The 18,356-nt window shown below is 48.6% G+C and overlaps 1 protein-coding gene across 3 annotated transcripts in view; it reads right to left on the bottom strand.

Annotated features, from left to right (window-relative positions):
• The window catches only part of tbc1d2b (TBC1 domain family, member 2B), a 119,915-nt gene that overhangs the window by 36,486 nt on the left and 65,073 nt on the right, over window positions 1-18,356 (bottom strand). For all 3 annotated transcript variants that reach the window (XM_072492962.1, XM_072492961.1, XM_072492963.1), the window contains exon 5: window positions 14,718-14,935. In XM_072492962.1, the coding sequence (XP_072349063.1) occupies window positions 14,718-14,935 (218 nt within the window). The remainder of the gene's footprint in view (window positions 1-14,717; window positions 14,936-18,356) is intronic.

The following is an 18,356-nucleotide window of genomic DNA, read 5'->3' on the forward strand; positions in this document are numbered from 1 at the left end:
AGCAACTAACTACCCTCCTCCGCACACCCCACAGAGCAACTAACTACCCTCCTCTGCACACCCCACAGAACTAACTACCCTCCTCGACACACCCCACAGAGCAACTAATTACCCTCCTCGACACACCCCACAGAGCAACTAACTAGCCTCCTCAACACACCCCACAGAACTAACTACCCTCCTCGACACACCCCACAGAGCAACTAATTACCCTCCTCGACACACCCCACAGAGCAACTAACTACCCTCCTCCGCACACCCCACAGAGCAACTAACTACCCTAGTCTACGCATCCCACACTGCAACTAACAACGCTCCTCGACACACCCCACAGAGCAACTAACTACCCTAATCTACGCATCCCACACTGCAACTAACTACCCTCCTCGACACACCCCACAGAGCAACTAACTACCCTCCTCGACACACCCCACAGAGCAACTAACTACCCTCCTCGACACACCCCACAGAGCAACTAACTATCCTCCTCGACACACCCCACAGAGCAACTAACTACCCTCCTCGACACACCCCACAGAGCAACTAGCTACCCTCCTCGGTACACCCCACAGAGCAACTAACTACCCTCCTCTGTACACCCCACAGAGCAAATAACTACCCTCCTTTACACACCCCACCGAGCAACTAACTACCCGCATCTGCACACCCCACAGAGCAACTAACTACCCTCCTTTACACACCCCACAGAGCAACTAGCTACCCTCCTCGACACACCCCACAGAGCAACTAACTACCCTCCTCTGTACACCCCACAGAGCAGCTAACTACCCTCCTCTGTACACCCCACAGAGCAACTAACTACCCTCCTCTCACACCCCACAGAGCAGCTAACTACCCTCCTCTGTACACCCCACAGAGCAGCTAACTACCCTCCTCTGTACACCCCACAGAGCAACTAATTACCCGCGTCTGCACACCACACAGAGCAACTAATTACCCTCCTCGACACACCCCACAGAGCAACCAACTACCCTCCTCGACACACCCCACAGAGCAACTAATTACCCTCCTCGACACACCCCACAGAGCAACCAACTACCCTCCTCGACACACCCCACAGAGCAACTAACTACCCTCCTCGACACATCCCACAGAGCAAATAACTATCCTCCTCTGCACACCCCACAGAGCAACTAACTACCCTAGTCTACGCATCCCACACTGCAACTAACTACCCTCCTCGACACACCCCACAGAGCAACTAACTACCCTCCTCCGCACACCCCACAGAGCAACTAACTACCCTCCTCGACACACCCCACAGAGCAACTACACTCCTTTTTCACACCCCACAGAGCAACCAACTACCGTCCTCGACACACCCCGCAGAGCAACTAATTACCCTCCTCGACACACCCCACAGAGCAACTAACTACCCTCCTTGACGCACCCCACAGAGCAAATAATTACCCTCCTCGACACACCCCACAGAGCAACTAACTACCCTCCTCGGCACACCCCACAGAGCAACCAACTACCCTCCTCGACACACCCCACAGAGCAAATAATTACCCTCCTCGACACACCCCACAGAGCAACTAACTACCCTCCTCGGCACACCCCACAGAGCAACTAACTACCCTCCTCGACACACCCCACAGAGCAACCAACTACCCTCCTTGACGCACCCCACAGAGCAACCAACTACCCTCCTCGACACACCCCACAGAGCAACCAACTACCCTCCTCGACACACCCCACAGAGCAACTAATTACCCTCCTCGACACACACCGCAGAGCAACTAACTACCCTCCTCCGCACACCCCACAGAGCAACGAACTACCCTCCTCGACACACCCCACAGAGCAACCAACTACCCTCCTTGACGCACCCCACAGAGCAACCAACTACCCTCCTCGACACACCCCACAGAGCAACCAACTACCCTCCTCGACACACCCCACAGAGCAACTAATTACCCTCCTCGACACACCCCGCAGAGCAACTAACTACCCTCCTCCGCACACCCCACAGAGCAACGAACTACCCTCCTCGGCACACCCCACAGAGCAACCAACTACCCTCCTTGACGCACCCCTCAGAGCAACTAACTACCCTCCTCTGTACACCCCACAGAGCAACTAGCTACCCTCCTCGACACACCACAATGAGCAACTAGCTACCCTCCTCGACACACCCCACAGAGCAACTAACTATCCTCCTCTGCACACCCCACAGAGCAACTAGCTACCCTCCTCGACACACCCCACAGAGCAACTAACTACCCTAGTCTACGCATCCCACACTGCAACTAACTACCCTCCTCGACACACCCCACAAAGCAACCAACTACCCTCCTTGACGCACCCCACAGAGCAACTAACTACCCTCCTCTGTACACCCCACAGAGCAACTAACTACCCTCCTCGACACACCCCACAGAGCAAATAACTATCCTCCTCTGCACACCCCACAGAGCAACTAACTACCCTCCTCGACACACCCCACAGAGCAACTAACTACCCTCCTCGACACACCCCACAGAGCAACTAACTACCCTCCTCCGTACACCCCACAGAGCAACCAACTACCCTCCTCGACACACCCCACAGAGCAACTAACTACCCTCCTCGACACACCCCACAGAGCAAATAACTATCCTCCTCGACACACCCCACAGAGCAAATAACTATCCTCCTCTGCACACCCCACAGAGCAACTAACTACCCTCCTCGACACACCCCACAGAGCAACTAACTACCCTCCTCGACACACCCCACAGAGCAACTAACTACCCTCCTCTGTACACCCCACAGAGCAACTAACTACCCTCCTCGACACACCCCACAGAGCAAATAACTACCCTCCTCCGCACACCCCACAGAGCAACTAACTACCCTCCTCGACACACCCCACAGAGCAACTAACTACCCTCCTCGACAAACCACACAGAGCAACTAACTACCCTAGTCTACGCATCCCACACTGCAACTAACTACCCTCCTCGACACACCCCACAGAGCAACTAACTACCCTCCTCGACACACCCCACAGAGCAACCAACTACCCTCCTCGACACACCCCACAGAGCAACTAATTAACCTCCTCGACACACCCCACAGAGCAACTAATTACCCTCCTCGACACACCCCACAGAGCAACCAACTACCCTCCTTGACGCACCCCACAGAGCAACCAACTACCCTCCTCGACACACCCCACAGAGCAACCAACTACCCTCCTCGACACACCCCACAGAGCAACTAATTACCCTCCTCGACACACCCCGCAGAGCAACTAACTACCCTCCTCCGCACACCCCACAGAGCAACGAACTACCCTCCTCTGCACACCCCACAGAGCAACTAGCTACCCTCCTCGACACACCACACAGAGCAACTAGCTACCCTCCTCGACACACCCCACAGAGCAACTAACTATCCTCCTCTGCACACCCCACAGAGCAACTAGCTACCCTCCTCGACACACCCCACAGAGCAACTAACTACCCTAGTCTACGCATCCCACACTGCAACTAACTACCCTCCTCGACACACCCCACAAAGCAACCAACTACCCTCCTTGACGCACCCCACAGAGCAACTAACTACCCTCCTCTGTACACCCCACAGAGCAACTAACTACCCTCCTCGACACACCCCACAGAGCAAATAACTATCCTCCTCTGCACACCCCACAGAGCAACTAACTACCCTCCTCGACACACCCCACAGAGCAACTAACTACCCTCCTCGACACACCCCACAGAGCAACTAACTACCCTCCTCCGTACACCCCACAGAGCAACCAACTACCCTCCTCGACACACCCCACAGAGCAACTAACTACCCTCCTCGACACACCCCACAGAGCAAATAACTATCCTCCTCGACACACCCCACAGAGCAAATAACTATCCTCCTCTGCACACCCCACAGAGCAACTAACTACCCTCCTCGACACACCCCACAGAGCAACTAACTACCCTCCTCGACACACCCCACAGAGCAACTAACTACCCTCCTCTGTACACCCCACAGAGCAACTAACTACCCTCCTCGGCACACCCCACAGAGCAAATAACTACCCTCCTCCGCACACCCCACAGAGCAACTAACTACCCTCCTCGACACACCCCACAGAGCAACTAACTACCCTCCTCGACAAACCACACAGAGCAACTAACTACCCTAGTCTACGCATCCCACACTGCAACTAACTACCCTCCTCGATACACCCCACAGAGCAACTAACTACCCTCCTCGACACACCCCACAGAGCAACCAACTACCGTCCACGACACACCCCACAGAGCAACTAACTACCCTCCTCGACACACCCCACAGAGCAACTAATTACCCTCCTCAACCCACCCCACAGAGCAACCAACTACCCTCCTTGATGCACCCCACAGAGCAACCAACTACCTTCCTCTGCACACCCCTCAGAGCAACTAACTACCCTCCTCGACACACCCCATAGAGCAACTAACTACCCTCCTCTGTACACCCCACAGAGCAACCAACTACCCTCCTCGACACACCCCGCAGAGCAACTAACTACCCTCCTCCGCACACCCCACAGAGCAACCAACTACCCTCCTCGACACACCCCGCAGAGCAACTAACTACCCTCCTCTACACACCCCACAGAGCAAATAATTACCCTCCTCGACACACCCCACAGAGCAACTAATTACCCCCCTCGGCACACCCCACAGAGCAACTAACTACACTCCTTTACACACCCCACAGAGCAACTAACTACCCTCTTCTGCACACCCCACAGAGCAACTAACTACCCTCCTCAACACACCCCACAGAACTAACTACCCTCCTCGACACACCCCACAGAGCAACTAATTACCCTCCTCGACACACCCCACAGAGCAACTAACTTGCCTCCTCAACACACCCCACAGAGCAACTAATTACCCTCCTCGACACACCCCACAGAGCAACTAACTACCCTAGTCTACGCATCCCACACTGCAACTAACAACGCTCCTCGACACACCCCACAGAGCAACTAACTACCCTAATCTACGCATCCCACACTGCAACTAACTACCCTCCTCGACACACCCCACAGAGCAACTAACTACCCTCCTCGACACACCCCACAGAGCAACCAACTACCCTCCTTTACACACCCCACCGAGCAACTAACTACCCGCATCTGCACACCCCACAGAGCAACTAACTACCCTCCTCTCACACCCCACAGAGCAGCTAACTACCCTCCTCTGTACACCCCACAGAGCAACTAACTACCCTCCTCTCACACCCCACAGAGCAGCTAACTACCCTCCTCTGTACACCCCACAGAGCAACTAACTACACTCCTTTACACACACCACAGAGCAACTAACTACCCTCCTCGACACACCCCACAGAGCAACTAACTACCCTCCTCGACACACCCCACAGAGCAACCAACTACCCTCCTCGACACACCCCACAGAGCAACTAATTACCCTCCTCGACACACCCCACAGAGCAACCAACTACCCTCCTCGACACACCCCACAGAGCAACCAACTACCCTCCTCGACACACCCCACAGAACAACTAACTACCCTCCTCGACACACCCCACAGAGCAACTAACTACCCTCCTCGACACACCCCACAGAGCAAATAACTATCCTCCTCTGCACACCCCACAGAGCAACTAACTACCCTAGTCTACGCATCCCACACTGCAACTAACTACCCTCCTCGACACACCCCACAGAGCAACTAACTACCCTCCTCCGCACACCCCACAGAGCAACCAACTACCGTCCTCGACACACCCCGCAGAGCAACTAACTACCCTCCTCGACACACCCCACAGAGCAACTAACTACCCTCCTCGGCACACCCCACAGAGCAGCTAACTACCCTCCTCGACATACCCCACAGAGCAACTAATTACCCTCCTCGACACACCCCACAGAGCAACTAACTACCCTCCTTGACGCACCCCACAGAGCAAATAATTACCCTCCTCGACACACCCCACAGAGCAACTAACTACCCTCCTCGGCACACCCCACAGAGCAACCAACTACCCTCCTCGACACACCCCACAGAGCAACTAATTACCCTCCTCGACACACCCCACAGAGCAACTAATTACCCTCCTCGACACACCCCACAGAGCAACCAACTACCCTCCTTGACGCACCCCACAGAGCAACCAACTACCCTCCTCGACACACCCCACAGAGCAACCAACTACCCTCCTCGACACACCCCACAGAGCAACTAATTACCCTCCTCGACACACCCCGCAGAGCAACTAACTACCCTCCTCCGCACACCCCACAGAGCAACGAACTACCCTCCTCGGCACACCCCACAGAGCAACCAACTACCCTCCTTGACGCACCCCTCAGAGCAACTAACTACCCTCCTCTGTACACCCCACAGAGCAACTAGCTACCCTCCTCGACACACCACAATGAGCAACTAGTTACCCTCCTCGACACACCCCACAGAGCAACTAACTACCCTCCTCTGCACACCCCACAGAGCAACTAGCTACCCTCCTCGACACACCACACAGAGCAACTAGCTACCCTCCTCGACACACCCCACAGAGCAACTAACTATCCTCCTCTGCACACCCCACAGAGCAACTAGCTACCCTCCTCGACACACCCCACAGAGCAACCAACTACCCTCCTCGACACACCCCACAGAGCAACTAACTACCCTCCTCTGTACACCCCACAGAGCAACTAACTACCCTAGTCTACGCATCCCACACTGCAACTAACTACCCTCCTCGACACACCCCACAAAGCAACCAACTACCCTCCTTGACGCACCCCACAGAGCAACTAACTACCCTCCTCTGTACACCCCACAGAGCAACTAACTACCCTCCTCGACACACCCCACAGAGCAAATAACTATCCTCCTCGACACACCCCACAGAGCAAATAACTATCCTCCTCTGCACACCCCACAGAGCAACTAACTACCCTCCTCGACACACCCCACAGAGCAACTAACTACCCTCCTCGACACACCCCACAGAGCAACTAACTACCCTCCTCTGTACACCCCACAGAGCAACTAACTACCCTCCTCGACACACCCCACAGAGCAAATAACTACCCTCCTCCGCACACCCCACAGAGCAACTAACTACCCTCCTCGACACACCCCACAGAGCAACTAACTACCCTCCTCGACAAACCACACAGAGCAACTAACTACCCTAGTCTACGCATCCCACACTGCAACTAACTACCCTCCTCGACACACCCCACAGAGCAACTAACTACCCTCCTCGACACACCCCACAGAGCAACCAACTACCCTCCTCGACACACCCCACAGAGCAACTAATTAACCTCCTCGACACACCCCACAGAGCAACTAATTACCCTCCTCGACACACCCCACAGAGCAACCAACTACCCTCCTTGACGCACCCCACAGAGCAACCAACTACCCTCCTCGACACACCCCACAGAGCAACCAACTACCCTCCTCGACACACCCCACAGAGCAACTAATTACCCTCCTCGACACACCCCGCAGAGCAACTAACTACCCTCCTCCGCACACCCCACAGAGCAACGAACTACCCTCCTCTGCACACCCCACAGAGCAACTAGCTACCCTCCTCGACACACCACACAGAGCAACTAGCTACCCTCCTCGACACACCCCACAGAGCAACTAACTATCCTCCTCTGCACACCCCACAGAGCAACTAGCTACCCTCCTCGACACACCCCACAGAGCAACTAACTACCCTAGTCTACGCATCCCACACTGCAACTAACTACCCTCCTCGACACACCCCACAAAGCAACCAACTACCCTCCTCGACACACCCCACAGAGCAACTAATTACCCGTGTCTGCACACCCCACAGAGCAACTAACTACCCTCCTCTCACACCCCACAGAGCAACTAACTACCCTCCTCTGCACACCCCAGAGCATCTAACTACCCTCCTCTGCACACCCCACAGAGCATCTAACTACCCTCCTCTGCACACCCCACAGAGCATCTAACTACCCTCCTCTGCACACCCCACAGAGCAACCAACTACCCTCCTCTGCACAGCCCACAGAGCAACTAATTACCCGTGTCTGCACACCCCACAGAGCAACTAACTACCCTCCTCTCACACCCTACAGAGCAACTGACTACCCTCCTCTGCAAACCCCACAGAGCATCTAACTACCCTCCTCTGCACACCCCACAGAGCAACTAACTACCCTAGTCTACGCATCCCACACTGCAACTAACTACCTTCGTCTACACACCCCACAGAGCAACTAATTACCCTCCTCGACACACCCCGCAGAGCAACTAACTACCCTCCTCCGCACACCCCACAGAGCAACGAACTACCCTCCTCTGCACACCCCACAGAGCAACTAGCTACCCTCCTCGACACACCACACAGAGCAACTAGCTACCCTCCTCGACACACCCCACAGAGCAACTAACTATCCTCCTCTGCACACCCCACAGAGCAACTAGCTACCCTCCTCGACACACCCCACAGAGCAACTAACTACCCTAGTCTACGCATCCCACACTGCAACTAACTACCCTCCTCGACACACCCCACAAAGCAACCAACTACCCTCCTCGACACACCCCACAGAGCAACTAATTACCCGTGTCTGCACACCCCACAGAGCAACTAACTACCCTCCTCTCACACCCCACAGAGCAACTAACTACCCTCCTCTGCACACCCCAGAGCATCTAACTACCCTCCTCTGCACACCCCACAGAGCATCTAACTACCCTCCTCTGCACACCCCACAGAGCATCTAACTACCCTCCTCTGCACACCCCACAGAGCAACCAACTACCCTCCTCTGCACAGCCCACAGAGCAACTAATTACCCGTGTCTGCACACCCCACACTGCAACTAACTACCTTCGTCTACACACCCCACAGAGCAACTAACTACCCTCCTCTACACACCCCACAGAGCAACTAACTACCCTCGTCTACGCATCCCACAGAGCAACTAACTACGATAAAAACAATAAGACATTGAGTAGATTTTTTAAAAATACATGAAATGTCAACTCCTCTGAAGTAATGGAATTAAATTATGTCTTAATTTTCATATGCCTTTCATCTGTGATTCAGAGGACTTAGCATTTAAGAATAGTCCATAAAATAAATTGTCCATCAAAATAAAGTTTCAAAGCAAAGGAAGAATGTAAAGGTGGTGTAATCAATGCTTGCATCACACCATCCCATCAGAATTTGTCCCAATTCCTCCAAATAACTAACCACAAAAATACTGTTGTTTATTCCATTTACCACTTTGTGGTTAGAATTTAGAGCAATTTAACTGGTGAAATATTCATGTTCCCAAATATGAGAAGTTGTTGACAAAGTCAGAAAACCCAGCCCACTCAATAATGGAAAGTAATCTAGAGAATTGAAGGGATATAAGACAATATATCCCTGACAGCACAAATGTCCAAATGCAACCTGTGTTATTCAACAGCATATCAAGTCCAACAATAACACTCAAAAACACTTCAGATAACCCACTCAGGAACTGACCATCCATCAGAACTCCTCTATTCTAGTGTCATGCAGACGACTTTGACCATCCTAGCCACTTCAGCAACTAATGTTCGATGATTCAGTGAACGTTACCACATGATCTTTTAAGAAATGTAATTCTGCAGACTGTAACCAACACTAAATCCAGATGTCAGTGGTGTTTTGAGAAACAACTGGCTTGAAATCCAAAAGGAAAAACCAGCGCTGAGATATCTGGGAACTTCTCCAATATCTCCAAAAGAGGACTGCCAAATAAAGGAGGACAAATAGATCATAAACGATGTACGCCAACTTTGAATGGCGTAATCACTTGGTGCTGTATCACAGTTAGTGTACAGCAAGAATGGATACTCTTTTGCCCATCCAGGCAGATATGGTGGACGGGAGGCAACAGAATCTAGTTTCCTCTGCATTTGAGAAACAAGGCACTCGTAATTTGAACACAGACCAACTACGTGGCTAATAGGATGACAGAACTCTAGGTGTAAGCAAGTTACACGTGGGAAAAAAGATGCCAAAGTCTCAGGTTTTTCTTTATGATCCTGGCTCCCAAACAGGTCAACTTTCAACTCTCGAACATCTTCCAACTCGGAGTATGTTATTAAAGCATACTGTAACCAGATATTCAGACACAGAGGAAAGAGAGTCATTCTTTTTTCTTTAATATCAATTTAGAGTACCCAATTACTTTTTTCAATAAAAGGACAATATAGTGTGGCCAATCCACCTACCCTACACATCTTTGGGTTGTGGGGGTGAGACCCACGCAGGCACAGGGAGAATGTGCAAACTCCACATGGACAGTGATCCAGAGCCGGGATCAAACCCGGGTCCTATTCGCTGTGAGGCAGCAGTGCTAACCACTGCACCACCATGGCGCCCCAGGAGTCATTCTTCTGATGTTTTCCTGCCCCCTGAAAAAATAAATCCTGTGACCTGTATATGCTGTTACTTTCAAAGCATTTTATGGCATGAGGAAATGATTCTAAAGTATGCCGTATCTGATCTATTATACTGAAATGAGCTGAAACGAGTTGAAAAGTAAAATCTTAATTACTTGTAGTACATGGTGTAGGCTTGGCATTTTCCATGGCAATTGATTTTCACCTATTTTACATTTAGATATTCCAATGAGATTGGGGGAATATTTGGGCATAATTTGGCATCAATAAAATGGGCAGTTCTGGATTTAACTTCTGGGGAGGATGCACCCACAGAGCAAACTTTAGGCCCAAGTTTTTTTGTCACAGCCTGTAATTAAGTGCCTGGGGAAACTATATGGTTAAACTCTCTCCTTAATGGCTGCATTACTTTCTACTTCCCTCCACTATGGCCATGTGTTGGTGGGAAGAGAGAACCATAGATAGCCAAGTACAGAAGGTAGCCACCTACTCCATACTGCTTGCACCAACTTTATGTTAGATAAACCAAAGCTCACCCAGGGCCCTGCTCCCCCAATAACCACCAAAACCTGTTACAAACCCACCCACCCCTACAACAACTTGCATTTTCAAAGTGCTTTTAATGTCGTAAAATATCCCAAGGCACTTGACAGAAGCATGATTTGACAAAGGCTGACAAAACAAGAGATATCAGGATAGACGGCTGAGAAACTTGATTAAAGTGATAGGTTTAAAGGAGTGTCCCTCCCAACAAAATTGCAAAAACTGCTAACGTGAAGGCACGTTCATTTTAACCCTTCACTTTCTATTTACCACTTAAACATTGGGTCATCTCCCAGTCAGAGTGATACACCACTGTTGTGGAACGAATGCTAACTATGCAGCCCTTCAGAAAATGTGCAAGAACCAATGTAGACAAGCTTTCAAACAAAAGTACAAACTGGATCATCAGATACTCGAACTGGAGACATTTACTCAAAAAAACACTTATTTGGAATCTTGCAGTCGTGATTTTAATTATCTGACAGTGTAATGTTGCTACATTATAATGCAATAAAAATGAATCTTGCGCAGAAATGAACCACCTGAAGATTCCCCTCCTGACCCTATCCTAGATTATGTCTTAAACTGATGTTATTGCCAGTTGAAAAATCATTGCCTTAGTTTGATCAAAGTACATAGCCACGTGCACCACAATGTCCATTATTAGATCCTCACGGGCAAGGTGATGCCTCAGAAGTCAAGAGGTATGATAGAGAGTGTGTGTGCGGGTGGGTGGGTGGGGGGGGGGGGGGGGGGAGAGTTGGATCGAAGGGAAATCTAAGGTACGGGTGAATGGGAGGTTTTTGAAAACACAAATTGCACCTTTGGGCTCTACCTCCCAGGAAGGCCAATGGTTACTCATTCTACTGAACATCTGTTCCCTGCGGTTGTTACATGTAGAAAGTACATTGGGGGTAGCCATAGAGCACAATGAGCTTGGCAGCAGTGTTCCAGTAAATTAAACTTATGGCCAGTCAAAAGAACAGAGCAATTAATGCGCATCTTGAAACCTATTGGCAATCTGAGCACTTTTAAAATTTGCTTTTGTGTTGGACATGCCATTGCATTTTAAGATTTATGCAATCACTTGAATTTGCACAACCAAAAAACCTTTACATGCGAACTTCAGTTGGATGATATTGATAGGATCACGCTGAAGGAGGCCATTCTGCCCATCCCATCTGCACCGACCCTCTGAAAGAGCACCCTTCCCAGGCCCACTAAGGGACAATTTAGCATGGTCAATCCACCTATATCTTTGGACTGTGGGAGGAAACCTGAGCACCCGGAGGAAACTCTCGCAGTCACAGGAAGAACGTACAAACTCCAGAGTCACCTAACATCGGACTCGAACCTGGGTCCCTGGCGCTGTGAGGCAGCAGTGCTAACCACTGTGCCCCCCTGCCGCCCCTGTTTCTGCAGTCTGCACAGGCTATGCTGTACTAAATAAGACAACAGTTTACAGGATTTAAAATCCAAGGCCTATCTACTGAATTTTTCCTCAAAGCCTTTTTACCCATCTGCTACACAGCAGGAGAAAAATTGCTTCACAATCTAGGCAGTTGCTCAATACATCCAGTCACCAAAATCTGGTTTTGATCAACTTGTGCTTTCTTAAGGATGCATGCTGGCAACAAATCATGTGTCTGGGCACCACATACCAGAAATTGGATGACTTTGAAAAATGTTTAGCCACAATTCTAATGGGAATTAAATCAAATGCAAACTCATGAAACCAAAAATACTGAGGGCAGGATTACCATTGATCAAATTCTCTTTGTTTTTGGATGAGTTTATAATGTCCATCATTTTTGCTGTATTTTTGACTGATTCAAGGTTTACAGCACAGGAGGCAGTTTTCAGTCCATCTTTCTGTTACAACAATCAAAATCGTTTCCTCCTGCCCTGCTCTCTCCCCAGAGTCCTACACCTTCCACAGATCGAGGTATCTATTCACTTTTCCCTCAGAAGATGCAATGGTCTACCCCTCAACTACTCGCTGTGGTAAAACAACAGGGGAACAGTAACATTGGGGCAACGTTCTTGGATTAGTAATCCAGAAACTCGGATTAATACTCCAGTCAGACAAGTTCAAACCCCACCAAGGCAGCTGGGGGAATTCAAATTCAATTAATTGATAAGTCGGAAATAAAATGCTAGCCTCATTAATAGTGATCATGAAATTACTAAATTGCCATAAAAACCCATCTGGGTCCCGACTGTCCTGCAGAGCAAAAAATCTTTTGTCCTTGCCCTGATTCTATTGACCCAGGCCCACACCAATGTGATCGACTCTTAATTGCCCTCCGAAATGGTCCTGAAAGCCAGCTTACCATTATCTTCTGAAGGTTGATGGGGGATGGGCAATAAAAGCTGGCCTGGCCAGCGACATTCACACGCCAAGAATTAATGTTTAAAATCCAAATGCTCTCAAATCCAAAACTTTCTCCTCACTCTGTGATTGATTTCAAATGGATAAGTCCTCATCATCTTCCCAACCTGTGGAAATCGTATTTCTCTATTCATCCCATAATAAAACTTCCTTTTTGAAACTTCAATTGAATCGTCTCATTCTTGTGATAACTTTTGGATGGTACATTTAATCCTGCAGCAAAGACTTTTATTTATACAGCGCCTTTCGCAACTTCAGAACATCCCAAACACGCAATTGAAATGTTGCCGCTTGTAGGAAACACAGCGGTCGATTTGTGCACAGCAAGGTCCTACAAACAGCAAAGAGTTAATGACCTGATCATTTCTTTGTTGTGAAGCGGGTTGAGGGGCAAATGTTGGCCAGGATACTTATTTTGAACGTTGGATTATAAATGCCTTGTAATGTCAACAATTTATTAATAATAATAATAATAATAATCTTTATTGTCACAAATAGGCTTACATTAACACTGCAATGAATTACTGTGAAAATCCCCTAGAAGCCACATTCCGGCGCCTGTTCGGATACACAGAGGGAGAATTCAGAATGTCCAAATTACCTAACGGCACGTCTTTCGGGACTTGTGGGAGGAAACCGGTGCACCTATTGTCAGCATCAAGCATGATCAGGTCAGGTACATAGATTCACAAAGAGACAGGCTCGTTCTGCTTGGACCAATAGTAGATTAGATCCAGATGGCATTCCCCACTTCACTTATCCTATGACCCTTCTTACCTTCCAAAGTCCAGTCAGCGCCCAACTGAGGCACCTTTGTGGGCGAACTGAATTGAGACCGCCGAACTAATTTCCTTAGAACACAAGACTTTAATTCAATCATCTGGATTGGATTTGAATCCAGCTCCCACATTAAGTTTTCTTGTTAATCCTAGTTCCATACTGGGCTCCCCACCAAATGCACTGCGGCAGAAATATCTGAACTATTTATACATATTGCTGTTATTTCTACACATCCCCTCCCCCACAGGTTTAAGATTTCTCTATTTTCTTTTCTGCCCTCTTTGACTAGCTTAGGTACCCCACTTTCTGCCAGTTCGGCCAAGTTGGTCACAGGGAAGCATACAACAGTGCCAACAAAGCTGGAAAAGGCCGTCTGCTGAGAAATCAAACCTGGCACTATGGAGCCACATAAGTAACACGTTATTTTGCTGTGCATGTTATACAGTTCCTAAATACAAACTACTTTTAATAATTATCGAGCTCCTCTAGAATCTTTGATTTCCATCAATTACAAGTTGCACTTGAACTGTTCACCTCTGCAAATTGTGAAAATCATCAATAATCACATTTGTCCCTTCAGACCTTACCTTTTGACTAATTAAATCTTCCTTCACTTTGTTCAATTCTTCTTGCTGCGCTTGAATTCTGGACTGAATCTCTGTTGTTGCCTTTCCGTTTGTAACAATCCATTCGACAGGTGACGACTCACTGCTATTGCGGTTCTTTGATGTTCCAATCATGTCCCTCAAGAACGGTGGACGTCTAACGCGTGTTGCTCTTGCAAAATCAAAAGAAAATGCCGATCCTACAGGAAATGCCAATAAATTTCCAGACTGAAGCAAAGTTATTATGAGCAAGACAAGTGAAACACAGATCAGGATTTAAGCTACATCGCCAATATTTGATTTCTGCATTTCATATTTTGAATTCCAATTCTTAGTTTTAAACATTTTTTCTTAATCACTTGTTACAAGCTACGTAATCCACGTTAAAGAAAAATGTTCACACAAAATGTAGCACTGTTGCAAAATCATTTTGGCATTGCTCAAATCAACTCCACAGCACAGTGGAGTGAGAACATCACCTCCAGGGCTTCTCGATCCATGGTATTGATAGGCCTTGTATCACAACAGGCCTCGGCTCCACAATCACAGTGCACTTACACAGCCAAACCCGCTTTGCACGAACTGGTAGTGTGAATGGACCTGCAATACTGTCCAAAATCTGACAAAACGCGCAAAGGAAAATTCCCACCTTTTTTGTACCAGCCAATTTAACTGGTCCTTCAGTGCAACTAAAGGGTTCGCAGTAAAACAGATCTGAATCACAGAATTATCAAAGCTTACAGCAGCAAGAGGCCATCCAGTCATGTTTTAACCCCACGTCCTTGATTTTTGTCCGTAACCCTGTAAAGCTCCTGCACCCTCAAGTACAACTCCCTCTTGAAATTCTGATGTGGAGATGCCGGACTGGGATGGGCTCAGTAAGAAGTCATACAACACCAGGTTGAAGGAGCAGCGCTCCGAAAGCTAGTGATTGCAAACAAACCAGTTGGACTTTAACCTGGTGTTGTAAGACTTCTTACTGTACCCACCCCAATCCAACGCCAGCATCTCCACATCATGGCTACCATCGACACCCCAAACTGCCGGCTCAAAGTGGAGAGAATCTCCGAGAAGATAGTGCATATAGACACGGAGGATGAAGGAGCTGCGCTTAAAATTCCGATATCTGCTGTCACCACCATTTTGAGTAGAGCATTCTAGACCCTGACAACGCACAGTGAAAGGTGTATCCCTGGATCAGCTCTCTAGATCTTTTGGCAAAGTTTTTAAATCTGGGGGGGGGGGGGGGGGGGGGGGGGGGGGAGGGGGGGGGGGGAGAGAAGAGATAGATTTTCTTTATCTCCTCTATCAAACCGTTTTGTCACCTTGAAGACCTCCATTAGGTCACCTCGTAATTTTATCTGTCCCTTCTGACGGTGAAGGAAGTGGGACGGTGTTGGAGACCCGGACTCGGACTCAAGTCGGTCGGTGGGGTGGGGGGTCTATCAGCTGAAGGACTTTCCAATGACTGGAAAAAAAATGCAGCATGCAAATGATACTAACAGCACATTCCAGACGGAAATAAAAGGCAGCACAGGGATAACTGTACAGTCTGCATTGATGCCGCTCCACTCATTACATACATTTCTCAGGGCACAGTCCTCATTCTAGCTTATCTCGTACTTCACGATTGATGCATTGTAATTGAATTAATAATTTGAAGATAAATGTGACACTTGCATTTTACAGTCTTCTCCCTTTAATTCGAAAAGTTATCTTACGGAGGAACAAATGTAAATTACCCAGCCGCATAAATGAAGCAATGGAGTGACAGTATGTCAGATTATTTGCGGTAGGAAATCATTGTTGCATTATTGAGCTTGTGAAGTTCCTCTGGGGACAGGAGCAGGGGATTTAAACGGGCCCTAGATTTGCATACACTATTTAACCAGCCATACCCTGGTTGCCGGATGAGACGTTTGGTCTGCCAATTTTAATCTCAGCCTGGCCAGTGCTGGGTAATTACTATTTGCCTCTTGACATGAGGGTTGCACGAGGGGACACACACCCCACACACACCCACGATTACTGGTTCCATCAACAGCTTTTGATGGAAGAAATGAAGGCGTCCAGAGAGATTTCCAGAAGACCACGGGGCAGTAGGTGAAAATACTGCCCTCTGATATTGGGAGGAAGCAGTAACCTTACTCCAGAACAGTATAGCACGTGAGCAGAATTGTACAGCTGAAGATAGGTCAGTTAAGCTGCGGTGAGGCTGAAGCAGGATGCCAAGCCAAACCCAAACCTGGGTTGTTTAATGCGACACAGACTGCCAGCAAAAGTTATGCGGCAATGGTTTGTGAGACTTGATGCAAATTAAATACATAGTTGGTATTTTAGGGGAGGCAACATTAAAACCCAGACAAAACTAGATAAATAGGAAACTAGGTGTAACTGCAGCAAAGTCTGTTCTTAATTCAAAACTGCTTAATTCAAAATGACCTCGAACTAATTTACAATGGTGTTGTTGATGTTGGATAATTAGATTTTTTTTGTGCAAAGATGTCTGAATTATCAGGTACAGTTGCAATGTCACGTACTTGAAGATTCAACAACTAATTAATTAGCAGTGAAGGGCAGCATGGCGGCACAGTGGTTAGCACTGCTGCCTCATGGCACTGAGGTCCCAGGTTCGATCCCGGCCCTGGGTCACTGTCCATGTGGAATTTGCACATTCACCCCGTGATTGCATGGGTTTTGCTCTCACAACCCAAAGATGTGCAGGGTAGGTGAATTGGCCACGCTAAATTGACCCTTAATAGGAAAAAAAATGAATTGGATACTCTAACTTTTAAAAACAAAATTAGCACTGTGAAAGATTTCATTGGACACAAGAATTAGTGGACCACTCGGCCCCTTGAGCCTGCTCCACAGTGGCTGACCTGCTTTTAACCTCGACCTCACAATCCAGCCTACCCCCTCAATAACCTTTCACCTCCTTGTTAATCAAGAATCTCTCTAGCTCCGCCTGAAATATATTCAAAGACAATTTCCACTGCTGTATGAGGAAGAGATACACGACCTGCAGAGAAAAGAATTCTCATCTCTGTCTTACATGAGCGATGCCTTATTTTTAAACCAGCGACCCCTAGTTCTAGATTCTCCGACACGAGGAAACATTCTCTCCACATCCACCTGTCAATGCTCCTCAGGGTCTCAAAGGTTTCGATCAAGTCGCCTCTCAACTCTTCTAATCTCTAGTGGAAACGAAACTAATCGCTCCAGCCTTTCCTCAATTATATTTGGTTTCGCCACAAATGTAAATCACCCATATCTTGCAAAGTACGTACCTTATTTTGGCACATGTTTTTCCACTACCACGATGGACATGTGGAGAATCAATTTACACAGCAAGCTGTTATGATCCAGCACGCTCTGTCTGAAAAGGCTGGTGGAAGCAGATGCAATAGTAACTCTAATGGGAAATTAGGTAAACACTTGAAGGGGGGAAAATTGCAGGGGGAGGGGAACAAATTGAATAGCCCTTTTTTAAAAGAGCCAGCTGGGGTACAGAGAGCCAAATGGCTTCACTCCGTTCTGTACAGATCCACGATAAATGAGCAGCAACTGTTGAAACCTCTACATCAAACACATTTTTCGCACCTAATGGATTTTCTTTTA

This window comes from Scyliorhinus torazame, chromosome 30 (genome assembly GCF_047496885.1).
Source record: "Scyliorhinus torazame isolate Kashiwa2021f chromosome 30, sScyTor2.1, whole genome shotgun sequence".
Taxonomy (NCBI): domain Eukaryota; kingdom Metazoa; phylum Chordata; class Chondrichthyes; order Carcharhiniformes; family Scyliorhinidae; genus Scyliorhinus; species Scyliorhinus torazame.